General features: G+C 36.5%; 1 protein-coding gene across 4 annotated transcripts in view; it reads right to left on the minus strand.

The window, feature by feature from the left end:
* Positions 1-19,037, minus strand: part of MSH4 (mutS homolog 4) — a 97,920-nt gene that overhangs the window by 75,466 nt on the left and 3,417 nt on the right. For all 4 annotated transcript variants that reach the window (XM_049707126.1, XM_049707128.1, XM_049707115.1 and 1 more), the window contains exons 2-6: positions 13,062-13,222; positions 11,656-11,766; positions 8,505-8,620; positions 7,436-7,609; positions 2,412-2,584 (exon numbers count right to left, since the gene is read on the minus strand). In XM_049707126.1, the coding sequence (XP_049563083.1) occupies positions 2,412-2,584; positions 7,436-7,609; positions 8,505-8,620; positions 11,656-11,766; positions 13,062-13,222 (735 nt within the window). The remainder of the gene's footprint in view (positions 1-2,411; positions 2,585-7,435; positions 7,610-8,504; positions 8,621-11,655; positions 11,767-13,061; positions 13,223-19,037) is intronic.

Consider the following 19,037-nt stretch of genomic DNA (forward strand, 5'->3'; position numbering starts at 1 on the left):
GACTGTAAAGAACAAGACTGGAGGAGGAAGCCAAACAGAAGGCTGCTGCAATAAATCAGATTATAGATAAATGGTACCCCAGGCTGGAGCAGCAGCATTGGGAATAGAAGCTAAACATGCAAGAGATATATAGAAAAGAGACTTCGCAAAATTTGATGATTAATTTCAGGGAAGGGAAGTGTCAAGAATGACTTCCAGGTATCTGGTTTGGTAAACAGCTTGGATGTAGAGCTATTCTCTGAAATCAGAAGGGATTGATTTAGAAGGGAAGATGGCACAGTTTGGACACGTTAAATGTGAGGTGATTAAGGAACATCTAATAAGTGCTCAGTAGGCAATAAGATATATGGGGCTGAAGGTCTATAGAGATATCTGCACATGAGATGTAAATTTGGAAGTTACGAATACGTGAATGATAATTATAAGACCAAGAAGGTGGGTAAATCATATAATAAGAATATACGGGGTAAAAAGACAACCCAGGACATACCTTTGAAGAGCCATAGCATTTAGGGAATGAGCAAAGGAAAACAAGCCTAAAAAGAAGACTCAGAAGTCATTCTCACTTCCATTTGAAAGAAAGGACTCTGGGGTTTTTACTCTGTTACCCGATCAATGACAGAGCTTTCTGAAGACATTCCAAGACAGTATACAGTCCTGTAGTCTATTTGGAAATAGTAAAGATAACATTACAAGGGAGATACCCCATTGGTTTTGACTGGATAGTCATAAACTTGTTAAAGAAATGAGTGACAGAGCTTTAAAAAAAGGAAACTCCAAAGAAATAGGAAGAAAACTAGGAAACTGTATAATCACAGAAGCAAAGAAAGGCAGTAATTCAATAAGGAGAGATTTTTGGCAGCACCAAAGAAGTTGGATTTCAAATAGGAGAACTAATATGTGTCCATTAAATTTAAAAACAATGAGACTATGGGTGAATGTTTTAGGCTGGGTGCTCCAGAAGCAGAGGCTGAGATGAAGATTCATGTGCAAGTAATATATTAAGAATTTGCTTCCACGAGAAACCAATAAAGAAGACAAGAAGGACAGGAAAGAGAAAAAAAGCCAAACAAAAGTATAATTTCAGGCAAAGTCCTATGGAAGGTAACTTCAACCGATCCTGTAGAAGGCTTGTGGACTTTAAGTTACATTCATGGTTTTTGCCAAAACAGTGTGAGACAGCTGGGCTTTCATACTCCCACAACGTTCAGTCATTTAAGGTCCACAAGGCACTTTTGGCACTCCGTGCCTGAGAGCAAAGCCCTCAAATAGCCTGAGGGCGGGCCTCTAAAGAGAGTCCAGGTACAGGCCATTAGAAGCAAAAGCACACATAGCAGGGAAAAGGGGCACAAAGAAAGGTAAAAGAGACCCAAGAAGATCTGGACAGAGAACCAACAATATCTGCTATAGTGACCTTGACAAGAGCAGTCTCAGTGCAGGAGTGAGCACAGAAACAAGACTGATTGATTAAGACGTAGTGATGAACAGAAGATAGTGTGTGCAGAAAATTTGTTTTCAACAAGATGTTTAATGGAAGAAGAGAGATAAGGTGTTGCTGTGAACAAGGCTGACCAGTTAAAAAGTGGCCTTTTTGTACCTTTCCCAAAGCCTCACAAAATACACAGGAATATATAGAAAAAAATGAATATACAAAACAACATTGGAAATGCAGAGTCACAGTCAGTATAATGTCAGAATTTTGAAGAAATTATACTAATTAAAAGGTATTTAGAATTGGACTTAGGAAAACCTAAAGGCTGTAAATGCCTTCTAGATTTTCAAGTACCACTTCCGTTTAGACCTCCAGAGCAACAGGAGGGGAGGTTGGGGAAGTGAGGTTATGGAAGACAGATCAAGTTGCTAGAAACCAGGAATTGGACTCGGATCAGTGCATATAAACTGCCCCTCCACCTACAGATTTAAAAAGAAAATTGCACTGCCATGCCAGTGAACAGATGCCAAGGGCAATTCTCTTCCTCATGTTATGAGTTGGATTGTATCCCTCAAAAAGAAACTTTGAAATCCTAAACCCTAGTATCTGAATGTGATATCACTTGGAAATTAGACCTTTGCTGATATCATCAAGTTAAGATAAGGTCATTAGGATGAGCCTTAATCCAACAGGACTGGTATCCTTTTAAGAAGACAATGTATTTTGTTAAAAAATTTGTATTTGGGCTTCCCTGGTGGCGCAGTGGTTGGGAGTCCACCTTCGGATGCAGGGGACAAGGGTTCGTGCCCCGGTCTGGGAGGATTCCACATGCCACGGAGTGGCTGGGCCTGTGAGCCATGTCCGCTGAGCCTGCGTGTCCGGAGCCTGTGCTCCGCAACAGGAGAGGCCGCAGCAGTGAGAGGCCCGCGTACCGCAAAAAAAAAAATTGTATTTGTAAAAGTAGATGATATTCATTTACCTGACTGAAGTCCAAAAAAGAGTTCCTCATCTTGAAGCAGTTCTTGAACACAATCTAACCTCATGTTAATGGTTTCAACATCAATTAGAGGTTCTAATATATTAGAACGAAGTCTTCTACTTCCTCCAGGAGTCTTAGTGTAATTTAGAACACCAAAGAGTGTGTGACTGCTCCTTTAAAAACACAAGTTAGGAAAATTTCATTAAGTATACTAAGGAAAATCCAATAAAACTGTAATTTAACTTTTAAAATAATCCTATAATCTACGGTAGTGATTCTCAAACTTTAATATGCATACAAATCACATGAGGATTCTGATTCAGTAGGTCTGGGATGAGGCTTGAGAATCTACGTTTCAAATACACTCTCAGGTGTGCTGTCAGTCAGTGAAGCACACTTTGATTAACAAGATCGACAGAATCTTCTTGCATTTAGTTAATGGCTTTTTTCATAGATCAGTTAACAATACTCAGACTAATATAAAATATTCTAGTCCATGGCATTCCATCAATAATAGCAAGATATCAACAACACATCCTTAAGGGGAGAACTTTTACACTGATAAAATGAGTAATATAATCACTCTGTTCTAACTTAAGAAGTTAGAGAATTATAAGTAAAAGAGAAAGAAAGAAAATAATATCAGGTACAGAAACTGTTAAAAACAAACAAACAAACAGAACTGTACAGAGAATGACCAGGAGGGTTGATTTAGTTAGGTTGGTTGAGAAAGACCTGTATGTATATTCGGCAGTTGAGTTAAGAAGGCATCCATGCCAAGATGATGATGAGATGGGAATAATGATGACAATTGATGGTGAGTATAGCTAACATATAGTGAACACAAAGTATGTGCCAGGTCTTATTCTAAGCACTTTACATATATTGACTTACTTAATTCTAACAATGATGGTATGAGATAGATGCTATTATTAACATTTTACAAGGGAAGAAACTGAAACACAAAGAAATTAAGTAACTTGCCCAAGGTTTCCAAATAAGTGAACAAGAAAAGAGTTACTGTTTAAAAGGGCAAAACAGAACAGCAATTTAAGCCCAGGTAGTCTTTCTGGCTCCAGAACCAGAAAGAAGACCAAAGTTGGTGGAGCACTGCAAGTGAGGGTAAGAATTAAGGGAGATGAATGAAGAAGTTGAAAGAGACCAGAACACATAAGTCCTTGTAGGCCACGGTAAAGAGTCTGAATTATATTCTAAATATAAAAGGAGCTCTGGAAGATTTTAAGCAGGAAAGTTCTAAGATCTAATTTCTGGTTTAAAAGGATCACACTCTGGCCACTAGGTTGAGAATAGACTAATTGCAGGAGGGGAAGAAAGCAGAGAGACGAGTTAGGGGCTATTACACTATACAGTAGTCTAGGCTAAAATGATGGAGGTATGGGTTAGGGTTGTAGCACCGGAAATGCTAAGAAGTGATCCAGAATATGTATGTACTCTAAAGGTTGAGTCAGGAGGATTTACTGACATATTGAATCTGGGTTAAGAGAGGAAAGGAAATAAAAATGACTCAAGTAATCAGACTGCCAAATTTTTGGTATATCAATTTAAACAAATTTTTAGGGAACTATTCAAATCAAGTCCTGGCTGGGAGTGGCGGTCATCATAGGTAAGTCACAGGCACAATTTTGAGAACTTGTCTTCTGCAGTAACAAAGGAGGTGGGGAGCATACCTAAATCTGCCATTTGCTATAGAAATCAATGGGTGAAACAGTATGCTGAACAAGTAACAAATCCATAGACGCATTAGAGCTATTCAGACAGTTCAGTAGATAGCATGCCCATCTTTTAACCTAATATTCTTTGGTTCAAGTCTGTGAAAAGACCTCAATTTCTTCTTTCAACTATAATATGAACTCTTGGAGGTCAAATATCCTATCATTTAATATATAGCAGGAACTCAAGCAATGTTTGACAATGATAATGGTAAACAATGATTAACTGTGAAATGTGACAAAGTAAAACTGAGTACGAAACCCTTTGTAATAATTACAGCCTTGGTTATTGACTGTCTACGTTACCCCACGTTATTTTAATTTAGAAAGTCAATGACAGAGTACTTTATCCAGATATTATTTTATCCCTTTTTTCCTAGCAATAGAAAAAATATTATTTATTCACTAAGCTGAAAAGGAATAATTACAATTAATTATAAACTCCTTTAAAACGTTATAATTTTAGACCATCATTATTCAGTGGAACTACAAAGGTATTGAGGTCACTACACTGACAATGACAAATAGTATACACAGTACTATTCTTACCTTTACTAAAAGTAGTGCCAACAGTACCTAGATAGATCTAAACTGTTCTTGATGATTAAAGTAAATAATTAAAAAAATTAGATATTATAGGTTTCTAAGTTTGTAACTGTAAATAATGTCTGGAGATTTCACATAATTAAAAGTGAAGCCAAGATAAGAGCACACAAAGTGACCGAAATACTTAAACACTATGGCTCTGAAATTGGCAGTGAGCACCTTAGGGTTTCAATTGTATAAAGTACTCTTTATTCTGTTCAGTACTCTTAATACTAAAATTTATGATTATTTTAAGTTTATCCGTTTCATTGATATCCAAAGTTATATTTAAGTACTGAAAGCTGAGATTTTACTCCAAGCTTACTTACTCCCAACTTGTACTTTACCAAAGTAAATAGCTTATGGTTTCCTTGCACATACCATATTGCTATATTGAAAATCATGCTTTCAAGACTTTGTTATTCACTGTCTTACTACCTTTTCTACTTCTTAATCTGGATAACTTCTTTTTTAAAAAATTATTTATTTATTTATTTTTGGCTGCATTGGGTCTTCATTGCTGCGTGTGGGCTTTTCTCTAGTTGCGGCAAGCGGGGGCTACTCTTCGTTGTGGTGCACGGGCTTCTCGTTGCAGTGGCTTCTCTTGTTGTGGAGCATGGGCTCTAGGAACGTGGGCTTCAGTAGTTGTGGCTCGTGGGCTTTAGAGCGCTGGCTCAGTAGTTGTGGCGCACGGGCTTAGTTGCTCCACAGCATGTGGGATCTTCCCGGGCCAGCGCTTGAACCTGTGTCCCCTGCATTGGCAGGTGGATTCTTAACCACTGTGCCACCAGGGAAGCCCATGGATAACTTCTATTTATACTTCAAACCTCATATCAGGGAAAAAAACCCCTCATGTCAGGTATTATCTTCTCCAGAAAGCCTTTTCTAATTACTCCCCTTTTACTCCTTAACTAAGCCCAGTTAACTTTCTTTCTCTGCTATGATCCCATCATTTTTTTATGCAAACTTTCATATCACTATACAGTTGTCCCTTGGTACCTGTAGGGGATTGATTCTAAGACCTCTAGCGGATACCAAAATCCGAGGATGCTTAAGTCCCTCATATAAAGTGGCCTACTACAGTGGACCCTCCATATCCACAGGTTCCATATCTGTGGATTCAACCAACTGTGGGTCCCTAGGCTACGGAGGGCCTGATGTACTTAGTACATGTTAATGATACTATGATACTATGCATCTCCTCCTTTAGACTAATTCCTCAAGGAGAAAAACCATTACTCACTAATTCTTTGTACCAAATTGAACCCATATTAAACTATATAGGTTTATGCCTACTATAAGCACCACCACAGGTTGATTACATTATCTTCTAATAACATTTTGATTCTAGTTTAGGTATCCCAACCACTATGAAATCTTATAAACACTGTGTGTTGGTGTGTGTGTGTGCACACACATGGGCAATCTCCCACTCTCGCTCTTATTCATGCTTACCATAAATATTCCTCTAAAGCTAACAATAAACCAATAAAATGAGCAATCTAGTCATACACAAAGACCAAGTTGATTCAACTATTTTCACCTTCTCAAATGATTATGTAGCCCCCTTGAATTTCCTGTATTTAATGCTTTTAAAACTTGTTATTTTAACTTTGTAGTATTCTGCACACAATTTTTTTTATTATGGTAAAACATATAAAACACAAACTTTAGCATTTTAACCATATTAAGCACACAAGTCAGTGTCATTAGGTACACTTGCAATATTGTGCAACCATTACCATCATTCATTTCTCATCATCCCAAACAGAAACTCTGAATCCATTAAACAATAACTCTCCCATTCCCCACTTCCCCCAGCCCCTAGTAACCTACTTTCTGTCTCTATAAATTTGCCTATTCTAGGTACTTCATATAATGGAATCATAAAATATTCTTCCTTTTGTGTCTGGCATATTTCACTTAACATGATGTTTTCAAGATTCATACGTCTCGTGGCATGTATCAGAATTTCATTCCTTTTTAAGGCCGAATGATATTCCACTGTTTGTATACACCTTATCTGTATACATCTTATTTTATCAGTCACTCATCGATGGACATCTGGTTTGTTTCCACATTTTGGCTACTATGAATAATGCTGCTATGAATATTTGTGTGCAAGTATCTGTTTGAGTCCCCATTCTCAATTCTTTTAGGTATATACCAAGAAGTAGAATGTCTGGATCATATGGTAATGCTATGTTTAACTTTTTGAGGAACCACCATGTGGTTTTCCAAAGTGAATGCACCATTGTACATTCCCACCATAAATGGATTAGGATTCTAATTTCTCCATAGCCTCACCAACAATTATTTTCCATTTACTTAATAATAACCATCCTAATGGGTGTGAAGTGGTAATTGTGGTTTTGATTTGCATTTCCCTAATGACTAGTGACGTTGAGCAACTTCTTAAGTGCTTATTGAACCTCTGTATATCTTCTTTGGAGAAATGTCTGCTCAAGTCTTCTACCTAGTTTTGAAATGGGTTGTTACTTTTTTTTTCTTGTTTAGTACAAATATATTTTTAAAACCTGATTTTGATGAAACATCTGAGCAGCTCACCAACAATGGTATAAGGATTAAAAATATGTTTATTCAATATTTCTCCATCGAACAATTTAAAGAAATGTAAAGTAACTATTCATAGAAAAATATGACATAATATACTGATACATTTTCTAAGAAAAAAATAGATGATCTTACCTAGAGTCTTGATTATTAATTATTAATTCAAGGTTTTGGGTTGATGATGAATCTATCATAGCTGTCTGTTCACTACCCTGGAAACAAATCTTCAGCGATTTTGGTGCATAAACTGAATTTTGAATAAATTCAACATATTTTAATAAAGCTGCAACAGCTGCAAGGCAGTAATACCTGTAAAGTGACCGAAGATACATCACTATAAATCTTTGGAATAAAAAAAAGTATTGCTATAAAAGAAAACATTTATTTCACTTTAATATTAGCAAAATTGTAAATATTTGCATAGCATTGCTTAAAATCAAAGGGAAAAAGCACACCAAGTGTTCCTGATTTTTGATAACTAGTTAAATTACCTCTAAAACATAAAAGTTGATAAAAAGAGACAATTTTCTAAAGTCTGAGACTTAAGGGATATTAGACTCCCAATAGGTCACATGTTAGAAGTCAACATTCAATGGTAATTTGTGTCAATTTTTGATGTACCATTCTAAGTACACATTCAAATAATGTTGAAAAAGTCTGAGAGTTGTAAAGGTACAGTCAGGAGGTCCCAATGTATAGGAAAGCATGTTTTGATCTCGGTGACAGTAGTCGTCATGATTAACTGAGCGAACAAGTTGTCCAACCTGGCTCAAAGTAAGTATCTGTTCAGCATGTTATAAGAAATATCCATTCCAAAAATATCATTCCCTGTCTCATTCTGAAGGAGTAAAGGTATGAAGTAACAGGAACACAGCTTTAACTGTGTTTCACTTCTGTACCCTCACACTTCTAGTTTGCTGTAGCTACTTGAGCTTTTCAATTCAAAGTAAAGTGAGCAGGAACCATTAAGGCAGTAGATTATGACTAATTTGGAGAAATTCCATAAAAGTTTAGTTAGCAAGATATGCCTTGTATATAAATTTTAGTTAACTATTTTACTATTTCAATAATTACTGAGTGTATTTTATAAGCCAGGCACTTTTCTAGGTGGTAGGGAATATAGCAAAGAATAAAACACACAAAAGACCTTTCCGTCCTGGAATACACACCAGAGATTTACTACTTGCCCTAAATTTTAACTTACTTGGATTGAACCTCCATTAGGACAGTGCTGAATTCTGTTATGCATAATTGTTCAATGTACTCTAATCCTTTTGTTTCATTGAAGTATTTCCTTTGGATAGTAGTGAAATTAACGTTCTGAAAAGAATTTTTAATTTCAAAATAAATTTTAAGTTTCATGCACTTGCCCAAAGCTGCTTTCTTAAATACATGCTCATACATGGGTAGATGACTTAAATATTGAATAAAGTTTATTTTTCATTATTTATTATTTTCTAGAGTTAAATAAGAAGTTTTCTTACTTACAAAAAGAATGATGGTCTGTCTTGCTAAGTGAATTATAGCAGTCTGTAGCTCTTATTAAGCCATATTTACATGAAATTTAAGTAAATAAAAAATAAACATGAGAGTCTCTGACTTCTACTAATTTTATTCTACAGCAACAACAGCAACAAAGGTTTTACATTCAGCCTCATATACACTATCATAATTTAGAGAGGGTAAATCTTTGTAATACACTAGCTGGGGAAGCCAAAAATACCAATTCCAGCTATCAAATCTATGAAATGCTATCTACATAAGGTGAATTTAATTTATAGAATAAAGAAAAGCAGATAATGGAACTTTTTTTAAAAGAGCAAAAAAAAATGCATGCAGCTGCAGAGTACAAGGTCTGCCTACTTTGAATAAAAGTAATAGGTAAGAAAGGTATTAATAATATAATAAAATGGACCGTGAAAGAGCTGCAAGGCTGCAAAAAAAAGTCATAAACAGGTAGGGAATTTGTTATGTGCCAAGATTGTTTGAAGAGTTATCTCATTTAATCCTCCCAATAACCGTATGATGTAAGTTTTGTATCAATATTAAGTACAATCTTCCTCTAAGTCAAATTCTGAGAAGTCAAGCAATTTTTCTAATATACAATTGATATGTTCCAGAGCTGAGACTTGAATTTGGATTTCTTTGACTAAAAAGTCCATGTTCCTTACACTTCATATTGCTTCTTATTTAACTGAGGTCTTTTTATGGTAAGTGTGATAATAATGATAACAATAACATTGATTTTCCCCTGTTTATAATGCTTTTATATCAAATATTTCTATGGCTCTCTCTCTCACTCCTATCAGGACTTTGCCCAAATGTAACCTCATCAGTGAGACCATTTCTGATTACCTTATATAAAATATTAATTCTCTAGGAGGTAGATACTATTATTGTCCCTATTTTACTGACGAATAAAAACTGAAGCTTAGAGAGGTTAACTTAATTTGCACACAGTCATTTAGAATCAGGATTTGAGACCACAACAGTATAGCTCTATTCTTTTTTTTTTTTTAATTTATTTATTTATGTATTTATTTATTTTGGGCTGCGCTGGGTCTTCGTTGCCGCCCACGTGCTTCCCCTAGTTGTGGCGAGCGGGGGCTACTCTTCGTTGTGGTGCGCTGGCTTCTCATTGCGGTGGATTCTCTTACTGTGGAGCACGGGTAGTAGGCACGCGGGCTTCAGTAGTTGTGGCACGCGGGCTCAGCAGTTTCGGCGTGCAGGCTCTAGAGCACAGGTTCAGTAGTTGTGGCGCACGGGCTTAGCTGCTCCATGGCATGTGGGATGTTCCCGGACCAGGGCTCAAACCTGTGTCTCCTGCACTGGCAGGCGGATTCTTAACCACTGCGCCACCAGGGAAGTCCCTGGCTCCTTTACTCTTAAGCACTATGCTATATTGCCTTACATCTCAAGCGTAGTAAATGTAGGTTGTTTTCGCCTTTGGAGGATTCATCTATCCCACATTCTATGTTGTTCTGTCCATGTAGGACTGTCAATTACAGTACTCTGTGCCCCACAGCAAAAAGCAAATGACCTGGGATTAATCAATCATAGTGCTTTTACCCCCAGAAACAGTGATTAATCTAACATGTGGGAACACGAACAAAGCAGGAACAGTCAGGGTCCTTCTCTTGAATTCATATGTGGACACTGGAAGGAAGAAGTTAGTTTTTACTCTCAGTTGACTAAGCTGAGTTGACACCAGCCTGGAGCCATGAGCAATCATTTTATTAAACCTCACAGAAAGATGGCAGTAGAGATGAGAGTAAGGATAGGATCTATCCAACCATTTGGCTTCCCAGTTACATAAGCCAACAAATGTACCTTTTCACTTAAGCTACTTTAAGTTGAATTTCTGTTATTCACAACCAAAGGACTTAGAATGCTTAATCAATACAAAATAATGAAGGTATATGGAAAGGTATACATAAATAAGGGTGATGAAAAGAAGTCTAAAGTCATGAATGAAAGAGATAAAGAGTCCTGTCTAATAGAGACAATAGGTTTACAATAGGAACCATTTCTGGCAATGAGTCAAAGACAGTTGAGCTACAATGGATCTCTAAGAGCACAAGAAATCTTATATGACTGTAGATGCTGAATATATTAAGAACTATAAAGAACTCATTGGACCATAATCTCAACTTGGTTTCAAATGTGTTAAAGATTAAGTCTACAATGAAATATAATATTCTGAAAATAATTTGCACTCCTCAAGAACTATTCTAACTGCAATGCTGCCTACTTGGTTCAGAACCACAGCCTCCATTCCACAAAGCAGGGAGATGTGCTAAAGGGAAGAAAAACCACATGGTAGACAGGCCCTTACTGAGAGGGAGAGTGTTGGCTGGATAAGGTTCCAGAGCACTTCCCTGTCACAGTCCCACAGACGGTGAGACAGTATGTGTTGCCAGGGGAAGCTGTAACAATTCTATAATATAAATCAAATTCTCCAAAAGAAAAAGTACTTGCTGATAGTTGCTATCCCCTAGAAGAATAAGAACTTCACTTTCAACCAGTCTGGCAGCACAATAAGTACTTTCCAGGAAGCTATACCTAAGGAAATCCATGCTTTCTCTAAGTGTCTGCTTCCTGTATACTCTGGGAAACCTCCTTATTACCTAAAAGATTTTTCCTTTTTTGCAAAGTATATCAAGGGTACCAAATCAAATAAGTGAATTCCTTGTCATTTTTATTGTATGTATTAATAGTCCCTAAGCTTAGGATTTGTACTTAGTGAGTACTTTAGGGTAAAGATACCCAAATTATTGTTCTTTAGGATGATATTATAAAATGGATTTTAAATAAGACAATCTTGAATGTTACTACTGAGAATAAAAATCACTTACCTTGAAATTTTCTGTGATGAGAGTAAACAACTTGGTTGAATTCCCCACAACACAAGCAGTATTTGACATTATTATTTCCAAAGGTGATAAAATTTTGAGTTTAGTGATCACCTAAAATTGTTTGAATAATTTCTTAAATGTAAGCTTAGGATTCTCTAAAACCAAAAAAGTTTCGTATTTTTCTGAGAGATAAAATTAAGTCAGAGACATACAAAATCACAACTGTTCTAATTATATGTTTCAATTAAATATACTTCTAATGGTAATATGTCAAACATACATCCTATAAAATTATAAATACAAAATATTATCATAAGCATAGGCTATATTTTACTCACAATAGTTTGTATCAGCTCTAAGCCCCTAAATAATTTGAACATATCAAATATGTATTCCTAAAAAAATTTTTTTTAATAAATTCATCTACTCGGTATTTTATTCATCTCCATGAAAAACATAAACATTCAATAGCATAACTATGGTGATTCAATCAATATGGCCACACGGGTACAGCTCAGAAGTTGAAAAGTACAGAAACACAGATGAGAAACATCTGCTTTATGACTGATGCTTTTCACAGTCTAAGATGCATTTCTTAGAACTATTCTAGACACAGAAATACTTTATCAATATACTGAACATTCCCGTTTTTTAAAAAAACTTTTATCCTATTCTTTTTAAATTGCATAGAAATGTGAAATACCCAGATATGCAGTACTAATATCATTTAGGTTGTTAGGTATATTAAAAAATTAATTATTAGGTAGGGAAAGGAAGTCTACATACTGGGAACCATAAAGGGGAATTAGGGAAAGAAATAAAGAATAAAACATTAAAAATAACATAGCATTTAATATGTTTTAATAATAGTAATGGGGTCAAATACCTTTTTCGAATTAGGAGTAGACTACCTCTACCTGATAAGTCACACAAATTCCCATAACAACAGGCCAGTGGCCCAAGTTAATGATGAGTGATAGGAAGTGAAGGCAAGAAGTTGAGAGACTTAAATTATGACTGGTCTAAGACACCAGTCTCCCTTAGCTCTAGAAAATAAAATTCAAATACAGTTCAGTGGAAACAACCTTCTGGAGATAGCATTATTACATATTTTATCTTTGGAATGAGTCCAAGATTTATTAATTTGAAGATATTAATTTTAGAAACTAATATTAATAGTAATTTGGAATATTTAAGTAACACCAAAACATGTTATTTTAGAACAAAATAATATTAAAAAATTAAAATCAGATGTAAAACTTTATTGTAATTCAGAGTAACCTACATTGGTGCAATAATGAATAACCATTATTCTACCAAAAAGTAAATCAATTAGGAAAGCACTGACTTGAAAATCTGCAAAGTGCCCTCTAGATGAACCATTTTCTAGGAGTATAAATACTTACCTTTGCATATGTTGTGTTGTCTGCAAACTGAGATAATATAATTTGTGGGCTTTTTAAATCAATACTTGCCATTCCTATTTCACCTCTGGCAAGTCCTCTCCCTTCTACAACAGCTACAATAACTGATGGAGAGTGTGCAGAAACTGCAGATGAGGATGTAGCTATTAAAAAAAAATTTTTTTAAAAATGTATAAACATTAACAATACTTTCTAGTTCTTTCTCATAAAATCTCAAAGCACCAAGTCTAGGATACAGCTATTACTATCCAAGAAAAAAAGTCTCGTTTTGCTCATCAAAATATATCTTTCCATATATCCAGACCAAATAAAAATGTTAATTCTCTATTTTGCCAAAACTTAACTTCACATTTAGAAATAATAAACTTATACATTGTCTTATTTTGCATTTTATTGGAATGGAATGAAGTCATAAAGAAACACTAAATTTGTGATCAGAAAACATATTATTTATCTTACCTTGTCATTTGAGAGCTATATGAATTTGAGCAAATTATTTCATAATAAATAATCATATATCACAAAATATAATGTTAATACCTGCCCTACCTAACTCAAGAGGTAGCTGAAACGCTCAAATGGGATAATAATATATATCAATGCATTTTATAAAGTATAAAACATTATATGACTATAAACTCCATTTATGAGATATCTGTGTAATGTTGGATATTTTATTAATGTGCCAAGAATGTTCCAAGTTCTTTACTTGAATTAACTTTACTTCTCATGATTCTATCAACAGACATCATTATTTTCTCCATTTGCTTTTCAGGAGACTGAAGCATGAATGGAACTGGTAGAACTTGTATACAGGCAGCCTGGTTCCAGACCTGGTGCTCTTAACCACTACATATATTAGTGATTTTGAGATCTATGCCTGACAAACCATAAATATTCAGGTAAGTAGTTTAACCTTTCTAAATTTACCATTTCTTTATCTGTAAAGTGGAAATACCAAACCTTTTTAACAAAGTTGTTATATAAGAAGTAAACATAATATAGAAGGGTTTTATAAAGTATTTGAAATTATAAGGCATTATTCATGGATAACAAAAAGTCAGACTACTAAACATACCTAAAATTTTATTTTCAAAGAAGCAAAATTGTCTTTTATCCCCTTTGCAACCTTTCAATACACCTTTTCTCCCCTCCTCACCCTCCCTAATCTAGAATCCTTTTTTCTTTTCTATTCTGTTGTAACACCTACAAAATTATTTTTACATTTATGCTATTTTAGTCAGTAGTCAACTTAAAGAGTTCATTTAAAAATCTATTGTGTCTAGATCTCAGAACGTTTTTTGCCATTAAAGCCTTGTTATACATGGTGATTGAGTTTATATTAGATCTATAGAAGTCAATTTAAGTTCTGCAATTGAATATGACCTTCCCATTCTTAACTGGAAACTTAATATCAAGTTTCAGTACTTGGAAGTTCAGTACACACAGAAGACATCTCCCTTAAACTTTAAAAGAACATTTACACTGTTATCCCTCTGTTATAAGTAATACTAAAATAAGCATCATAGTACATAAAGCTTTTTTCTGGGTCTCTTATTATTTCCCTAAATTGGCTCCTTATAAGTCAAATTACTGAAAAAAGGAAAACCATCACTTTTAAAGGATCTCACATATATTCCCACATTTCTTTTCAGGATTGTACCAACTTTTAATTCCATCATCAGTATATGAGAAAAACCAATCTTACTGAATCCTTACCATTACTAACTTCTGCAATGTATTATTATTGTTGTTATTAGCTAGTTTAATGGACTGGTGCTTTAAATGTGTATTTTTTTAAATTACTATCAAAATTGAACTTCACTTAATATATCCATTTGTTTTCTATATTTTGAGATGTTTACATCCTTTTTGCACAATTTTTACTAGGTCTGAATGTTTTTCAACCTGTTTCTTTGAGAATCTTGTAAATCAATGACAACAACTTATAGTTGCTACTAATCTTGCTATTTTTGATGTCACAAAGATTTTTGTTTTTGTATAGAAAGTCTTTTCCTTTATAATTTCTTCCATTACTTTTCTGCTACGAAACTCCTCCTTCATTGAGACATTTGATATTCACTACTATTTTCCTTTAACTTTTTGAGTTGTTCATTTTGATCTCATTTGGGCAGAACTTTGAGCAGTACATTTGGTTCTCCACCTTGTCTGGCTTGTCTGGAATGAAAGACAACCAGAAGTACAGACTTAGACTCATTCATAAGCAGTTGCTAATGGTTTAGCTGAATGGTCAGGGACTTGGAAGGAACAGAACTGGAAGATAGTGACAAGGAAAGTTGGGGAAGAGGTATGTGGATGGATCTCTTAGAACGGGCATAGACTTTGAAAATATTTGTCTCATGTGAATGCTCACCAAAGGGCATCCACTGTAAAGGAGACTCTTGATAACAGTGGACAAAATGATACACCCTATGATGTCAATTAGCCTCTTTTCCCAGCCACCAGTGTTTCCTTAATAGACCCATGAACAAATCGGCCATGGTGGCATGGTGGCCATGGTGGCAAGAATGGAAACTATGCATCAGCTCAACAACGTGAACTTCCTCTTACGAAGGCTGACCTGGTTAACCCCTCTGCTGGCCAGCAGCAGAGATCAACATAAATGCCCTATACAGTACCATTCCCCAGAGGGACAATGTACCACCTGATGGTAGGTTGATTACACTGGATTTCTTCCATCAAGGAGGGAGCAGATATTTGTCCCCACTGGAAAAACACACATTTTAGGTGCAGATTTGCTTTCCTTGCCCACAGTGCCTCTGCCAGCATCATGATCTATGAACTTACAGAGTGCCTTATCCACCATCATGGCATTTCACACAGTATTGCATCTGATCAAGGAACTCACTTCATAGCAAAAGAAAAAAATGCATCAATGGACTCTGGCCCATTGAAACAACTGGTTTTACCACATACCCCGACACACAGAAATGCCTGGCTTAGCTGAAAGGCAGAATGACTTACTTAAGACTTAATGCCAATTGGAAGACAATATCCTAAAAGAATGAGGCTCTGTCTTACAGGATGCAGTTTATACTTTGAATCATAGATGCTGTATTCCTCATAATCAGAATACACAGGTCCAAGAATCAAGAGGAGGAAATAGGAGTGGCTATTCTCACTTCACTATTATCCCGATCAACCCACCCAAAGAATTTTTGCTTCCCATTCTGGCAACTTTGAGCTCTGCTGATTTGGAGATATTAGTCTCCACAAGGTTATTGGTTCCACCAAGTGACACAGCAATGATTCCACTGAATTGGAAGATGAGATTGCCAACTGTCCATTTTAGGCTCCTTATTTATGCTACTGAACCAATAGGCAAAAAAAAGGGGGGGAGGGGTTATCTATGGATGGGGTGGTTGCTCCTAACTGCCAAGGGGATATCATGTCGCTATACACAATGGAGGCAAAGTGGACTATATATGGAGCCCAGGGGGTTCTCTAAGGCAGCGGTCCCCAACCTCTTTTGGCACTGGGGACCGGTTTCGTGGAAGACAATTTTTCCATGGATGGGGGAGGGGGTAGGTTCAGGCGGTAATGCAAGCGATGGGGAGTGATGGGGAGCGGCTGTAAATATACATGAAGCTTCGCTCGCTCACCTGCCGCTCACTTCTTGCTGTGCGGCCCGGTTCCTAACAGGACATGGACAGGTACTGGTCCACGACCCGGGAGATGGGAACCCCTGCTCTAAGGCACCCCTTAGTATTTCCAATAGTAAATGTTAATGGAAAACTACAGCAACCAATAAGAGGCAGAATGACCAAGGACTCAGACCCTTCAGGAATGAAGGTCTGGATCATTCCACCCGTATTGCTGCAGGTAAGGGAAATATAGAATGGGTAGTGGAAGAAGGAAGCCATAGATATCAACTATAACCTCGTGACCAATTACAGAAATACAAACTGCAGGGCTTCCCTGGTGGTGCAGTGGTTGAGAGTCCGCCTGCCAATGCGGGGGACACGGGTTCGTGCCCCAGCCCAGGAAGATCCCACGTGCCGCGGAGCGGCTGGGCCCGTGAGCCATGGCCGCTGAGCCTGCGCGTCCGGGGCCTGTGCTCCGCAGCGGGAGAGGCCACAACGGTGAGGGGCCCGTGTATCCGCCCCCGCAAAAAAAAAAAAAAAAGAAATACAAACTGCAGTAGCTTTGGATATTTTCTCTATGCTTTGTTATATGCATGTTTATTTGTATAAACTAACCATTTTTCTCTCTTTTCACTTTTAAAAAATTTATGCATAAGTTATTGGAGGTTAACTTTACAACTTAGTCTTTATGTAACACAATATTCAGTGGGTCCACGACTGAATTTGAGATAATTAATATGCAATGACTGTTGGGACTATGAATCTTCTCATTTTGGGAAAGAGTGAGAACCCCCTCACTTTTAAGTACAGATGTATACATCCTGTTAGGTAGAAACACAGAGTTATTTTGTTGTTGTAAAGGAATCCAAATGTGTGTAGAATGACATATATGGACATTGAATAGCCAAAGGAGTTACGCCAGTTATCAATTTATTGTCACTCGGCTCCAAATTCACACTTCAATGTAAGCTCTGCAACAGTGGACAGAATTGCTGTATATTTCTCCTTTAAAGTGTGCATAATGTATACTCCAATAAAGATGTTTAAAAGAAAAGTGTGCATAATGTTAAGTTTTCTCAATTGAGGGCACTGGAGGGACCTTGCATGATGAAGGGCTCTCTGGCAGTTTCCACTGGGTCAGCAGTGTAGGTATGAGGACATCTGGTGGTGATGTGCCCAGCTACATACCCAGAATGTGCTGTCCTCTGGCAATCACACAGCCGCAGCATGGCACGGTAACAATCACCTTACAGCCCTCTCAACAGAGATATCCTGCATTCCAGGCCTCCTGCCCATACTAATTCCTTTGGCTTTTTCACTCTCTATTCAGTCTGTCTCCCATAGTCCTCTTGATGCCACCACCCCTCCCAACAGGGAGACTGTGTGCTCCAGGCCTCCAACCCACACCAGAGCCCACTCCCATTGCACAGCCATGTTCTAGCCATCAGCTGTAGTTCACCCACCCTGCCCGCTTCCTGTTTGCCTGGCCTGGCAAATCTGCGGTCACTATTGAAATTGCCATTCAGTATTCACCTTCTCCAAAGAGGTCAGTACCCCAGCGTTGGAAATGGGACCCAGAAGGGGGCCACTTCCAAGTAGGACCTCTTAGGAGTCCCCTTAGCCCTAGGGTGCCTCATAGAGTTTCCTTATATCCTATAGTTACTCTTTTATGAGTTTAATAATTCTTTATATTAAATCTTCCCTGTTTAAATTATTGTATGGTTCTACTTCAGATTGTATCTTCACTGCTACAGTCTCTGTCTTCATGGAGTTTATAGTCCAGCAAAGAAGATGGACAACTTAAAAAAGATAATCAACCTCATTTATAACCAGGAAAATGCAAATTCAGACTATAGTTAGGTAGTATTTTACAACTGCTAGACTGGTAAATATTAAGGAGTCTGACAGTACCAAATGCTGGATAGGATACAGATCAACAAGAACGCTCATATATTGCTAGTAAGAGTGTATGTTGGTAGAACCACTCAGAAAAACAATTTGTCATTATTTTGCAAATGTATACATTCATATATCTTTGAACCAAGAGATGTTTACACATGTAGACCTATTTCACCCATTTTCCCCTCAAGAAAATCTACATTTAGATAAATTCTAAAATTTAAGTATTAAAAAATCATTCAATAGTATTATCAGGATCAACTTTTAGATTTAAGCAAACATATAGAAGGAAGGGCTTTCTCTTTCTTGTGCCTTTTTTGTCAGAATGATAAAATAATGTAGACCTGCATTTTTTTAACAAACAATATCACAAACTATGTAGACTTATTAATCCAGCTTCAAATTGTAGATATGGCTAAACTGATGTATTTATCATTCAGTCTTCCATATTAGC

Source organism: Orcinus orca, chromosome 1, assembly GCF_937001465.1.
Source record: "Orcinus orca chromosome 1, mOrcOrc1.1, whole genome shotgun sequence".
Lineage (NCBI taxonomy): Eukaryota > Metazoa > Chordata > Mammalia > Artiodactyla > Delphinidae > Orcinus > Orcinus orca.